The 5,380-nt window shown below is 29.5% G+C and overlaps 1 protein-coding gene across 1 annotated transcript; it reads right to left on the bottom strand.

The window, feature by feature from the left end:
* Positions 1 to 3,377: 3,377 nt before the first annotated feature.
* On the bottom strand, positions 3,378 to 5,380 carry LOC132926128 (piggyBac transposable element-derived protein 4-like). Its single transcript, XM_060990467.1, has 2 exons — positions 5,215 to 5,380; positions 3,378 to 4,951 (listed from the first exon to the last, which is right to left on the bottom strand). The coding sequence occupies exons 1-2, from the start codon at positions 5,378 to 5,380 to the stop codon at positions 3,378 to 3,380; spliced, it is 1,740 nt and encodes a 579-aa protein (XP_060846450.1).

The following is a 5,380-nucleotide window of genomic DNA, read 5'->3' on the forward strand; positions in this document are numbered from 1 at the left end:
GATAATCCGCGTGTGTGGTCGGCTCAATATTAAATAAAGTGTTTTGGGGTATTTTCCGAAACGCATCGGTAAAGTCAACCGCAACATGTTGCGGCCGATTCCCAACGATTTTAAATCGGTTCGCCGAATCGGTTAGTCTGGCCCCGATAATGCGGTTTAATGTTAATTATGGATGTCGCGGTCGTTTACCGATCGGTTGCGTTTTATCGGCAACCGACAAAACGCGTAGTGTGATCCGGCACTTATGCACATGTACACAGATGTAGCTGTGATACTATGGAAACTACTCTCACAATAGTACTTACTGTATCAAATGATAAAGCAGTAGAGGTATCCCTAGTTATAAAAATTATTTTGTGTTTCTAAATAAGTATTACCCAATATGCACTTACATGTACAATGTACATTATACTATTTTCTGTAACATATTATTAGTTACTACAAATTAAATGTTAGGTTTCTTCTGCTACACGTATTTTTATTTGTTTTCTTATTTCTATATTAGCGATTATAATTTGATAGTTATTATTTTTAGTTGTCATTTGTTATATGTCGCTGACTTTTACGCGTTCAGTGTTTATTAAATATTTTCATAAATTATATTATATTTGCCTAATACTTATATGCTATACGCTTTCGGTACATCGTTAGTCAATTATTCTCATTTAATTAATAATGGATAAGTTAATAAATTATTTAAATGATCATAATATCGTTGCTGTTATATCCGATGAATTATTGTCTACCAAAATTTCGGAAGCCTTTATACTTAGAGCTAACATTAATAATGTTAAGGAATTTGAAAATTTTATCATGCTCTATCAAGAGTTTACAAAAACGCAGTGGATTCGTATTGGACAACTAGATAATCCATCAAGGTAAATGTTTAGCGGGATGTAAAATATGTGGAGGTACAAATGAAAAAAACAGATACTGTACTTATACAGAAAAATATTTGTTTTTTGACTATGAAGCTCAACAAGAAACAGGAACTCATATCGCAAATAAAATAATTGCTCGTGATTTTGAAGGAAATAAATTATGTTTGATACAAATGAAGAGTTTTGTAAACATGTAATATCCGAGAAATATAAGGGCTATACATTTATAGCACATTACGCAAAAGGATACGATTCACAATGTATATTAAAATACTTGGTAGATAACACTCTAAAACCATTTACGGTTTATAATGTTACTAAACTAATGTTATTAGAAATTAAATATTTAAAGATAAGAATAATAGATAGTTCTAATTTTATACAAGGTCCGCTCAGTAGTTTTCCCAAAACGTTTGGTTTCAAAGAACTTAAAAAAGGTTACTTTCCGCATTTCTTTAATACAGTAGAAAATCAAAATTATATAGATATATTACCCGATAAAAAATATTATGGTTTCGAAACAATGAAAACAGAGAAAAGGTAAACTAGGATTTAAAATATGGCATAATGAAAAAATTAATGAAAATTATATATTTAATTTTAAAGAAGAAATAGAGGCTTACTGTAATTCAGATGTATATATTTTACGAAGAGGGTGTTAAGAATTAAGAAAACAATTTTTGGATATAGCTAATATTGATCCTTTTTGCTATACCTACAACTATAGCTGGAGTTTGTATGAGTATTTACAGATCAAATTATTTGTGTCCAGATAGTATAGCTGTTTTAGATAAAGAAAAAAAAGAAAACTATTCAAAACAATCGATTAAGTAGTTACAACATATTAATAATAAAAATATCTCACACGAATTTAGTTTTTAATTGTTTAACAACTGTTTTAATTTTTTTATTCGGTGTTTCAGTCGATTTTAAATAATTTTTATATTCTTCAACAGCATCTGGGCCATGTCGCCGTTTTAAATGCGTGACAAAATTAGAAGTTGAATTTCCATAACCTTTTAATTCTACAACTTTTGGCTCACATTTTACACATTGTACAACCGTTTTATTTTGTTGAGAACATGATTTATCATTCAAAAATTTAAAAAATGTACCATCAATTGATCGTGGAGGTGTAGGAGTAGGTAGAGTTGTTAGAGATGAAGATGTACCGGAGCTTTCGCTTTGTGATACAAATTATCCTTCACCGTCACTCATTATATTATCATGTAGTTAAATACAAATACAGACAATATAGATAAATATATTACACGAGATCAATCTAAAAAAAATAACGAAATGCAATAAATTTATTGTGCGTTTGCAGAACTTTACTACTGAAATTGAGAAAATTATAGGACGTTATGTTGTATTTTTATATAAAAAAAAAATACCTCCTAACATGTGTAAGATAAGATAACGGAAATACCCAATTAATGGACTATATAATATATATAATAAATTCCTGGTTCTAGGACTTTAGTTGAAAGATTGGAAATTCATACTATTTAAAGTCTAAAGAAATATAATATAAATAAAATCAGTAATAACGATTAATAACTAATGTAATTTAATAAATTAATCGTACCGATTACGTAATTTCATCGTAAATTAATCGATTACGCCCAACACTTTTTAAGTTTCAGCTAACTCATCTCTAATTATTGCTTTAAATGGGATTTCCAAGTATTCACTATGAAATTTATCAGGGATTGTTTTTTTGGTACAAAACTGTTTAAGATCATTGTATTTGGTTTCGGTTATTGGAAGTTTGGAGAAATATAACTGTTTTGGTTCAACATTTTTTAGTTTGGATCTTAATCTATTCTCAGTAATACTTACATTTTTGTAATCTAAATTAATATTATTGTCATCATTGTGTTTAAAAGAGTAAGCTATCTTAAAATTATTAAGATACTCTTTATTAAAATATACTGTAATAATCTTTTTAACACGTTGACCGCCATACGGCCGCCGGCGGCCACAAAAATATTGTTACAAATTAAGAATTTTAGGCCGCCGGCTGCCGTAACATTTTATTCCTGCGAGGCCATGCGGCCGCCGGCTGCCGCATTTCTCATATTCTTTTACATAGAGATAAAATTGTTGGCGCTGTAGTAATGATTTTTATAATTATTTTGTGACGTAGAGCTAAAAATTCTGCTTCGATTGATATATTTTTAATCTTTTTACAATATTTTTTCATCGTTATATTGTGGTTCAAATAAGTACCTATATAGAAGACAAGTTTTCATTTACTCACTTTATTTTATTCAATAACAATGTCATGGTATTATTTAAATAAAAAAATCTTGTTAAAATAAAGTAAAGTATCTTGTTAAGTATTTTTTAAATGAATAAATAAAATAAAACAAACATCTTTTTTAATATCGAACTATTATAACATCTTTTAAAAATAATTTATTTTATTTCCATATTTAAAAACTAATTAAAAAATTTTAAATGTTTATTTACAATATTAATAGTACCTAATTTTTATTTTGTATGATGTTTGACAAAACAATCAGCACACGTGTAAACATCACATGTTTCGCAAAGAGTTGTAACCCTTTTCACATCTTTGCAAGCCTGTACTGATCCTACAGTAGTTGTCTTTTCGTTATAACAATGAGCACATCTCTTTCGCAGTTTTCGGTTTCTGTTGCACTTTAATGTAGTTTGTATAAAAACGTGTTTTGCTCGTCGTGTTTTCGGTAACACAAGTGAAGTTTGGTCCTGTTCTGATTGATTAAATCCAATGAATCCAAGCATTTCATTAATTAATAATTCTCGAAATTGCGTGATCTTTAGTTTATTCTGTGGCGTATTCAAGTTATAAACTATCAATGCATTCACTACTGCAGTTCCTAATAAGACTTCGGTTGCCACATTGTGGTACCACCTTATGGATTTTCGTACAGGGCTACTATAGCTGGATAGCTGATCTGATAAATCAATGCCAGCCTTCCCAGCATTATAGTCAATTATTATTTTTGGTTTCACTATTGATTCGTTTTTTCTATTTTTTTTACCTGTGTCTATCATAGAAATGTCATGGCGAGTAGATAACATGGTGACATCCCTTTTGTCACGCCATTTGGCAACCACAATACCGTTTGAATTTTCTTTTCCTACTATTTGTCCTGGTTGTAGCTTTGCTTTTGTAACATCTGGTAGTTTAACTCGATTGGATCTTAATGTACCGATTAAATGCGTATTTTTTTCTAATAGCTCATTGGCTAAATTAAGCGATGTATAAAAATTATCTGTTATAATAGTTCTGCCGCAATTTAAATATCTGAAACTTAAATCTACAACGACTCTGCAACCTAATCCTCTTCCATCAGTTTGGCTTTTGCCTGCATAAACTTCCATATTATACGTATACCCGTTAACGCCACAAAGTTTAAATAATTTTATTCCGTACTTATGCGCCTTTCCAGGAATATACTGTTTGAATTTTAATCGGCCACGAAATGGAACCATTGTTTCATCTACAGCCATCATTTCTTCTGGTTCCATTATATTTTGAAAGTTATGAACCATTTTTGTAATCAGATTTCGAATTTTAAAAATTCTATCACTTTCAGGAGCTTGGTCGTTATCGGCAAAATGCCAAAATCGGAGAATCAACTCGAATCGATTTCTTGACATGATATTTTTTGCTACACAATTTTTGTATAACATCTTCACACTCCAATAATCTTTTAAACTTGGCATTTGGACTAGCCCCATCCACATAAGCAAACCTAAAAACTGTTTAATTTCAACATCATTGGTAGGCACCCACTTAGAAAATCTACTAGCTTTAGTCAATCGATGTTTAGATAACACCTGATCAGCATTCTTATTCGTTTCGACAACCATTAAATTAATTATTTCGTCAGTTATAAATAAGTTCAAGTATGTCCATATTGTTGCATTGTGCGGTATTTCAATTTTTAGACCGGGATTTTTTTCGAACAAAAAATTTTTTTGGTTTTGGTTTGTTATATCATTCCATGTTTGTTTAGAGGTCTTTGGATGGTTATTAACTACCTCTAAAGTATTTTCATCAATATCACTACTATCTGAAAATACCACCATTTTTTAAATATTTAATAGACAAAAAAAAGTTGTATAGAAAATTATATTTTACAAAATAAAACCATACTGCGATAAGGTGGTATTTAAATTATTTTTTGTATCTAGCTTTATTAGTTTTTTATTTATTTAAAATTAAAATTTTTCTTTAGAAAAAAATATATTATATTTTACTTTACACATTCTTTGTACTAAATACATATGTATTATTAAATATAAAAGTATTATATAATATAATAGTTGTACTTACCATTGAAACTTTGATTATCACCTGACGAGTTTGGAGGCATGTATGTATCGTCCTCATCCGTGTCATCAAATTCACTAAACGAACTTAAATCAGACTCAGACTCTTCCAATAACCCTCTAACAACATTTTCATCACCAATCTTGAACCTTTTTGCCCGTGAATTCAT

Source organism: Rhopalosiphum padi, chromosome 3 (genome assembly GCF_020882245.1).
Source record: "Rhopalosiphum padi isolate XX-2018 chromosome 3, ASM2088224v1, whole genome shotgun sequence".
Classification (NCBI taxonomy): domain Eukaryota; kingdom Metazoa; phylum Arthropoda; class Insecta; order Hemiptera; family Aphididae; genus Rhopalosiphum; species Rhopalosiphum padi.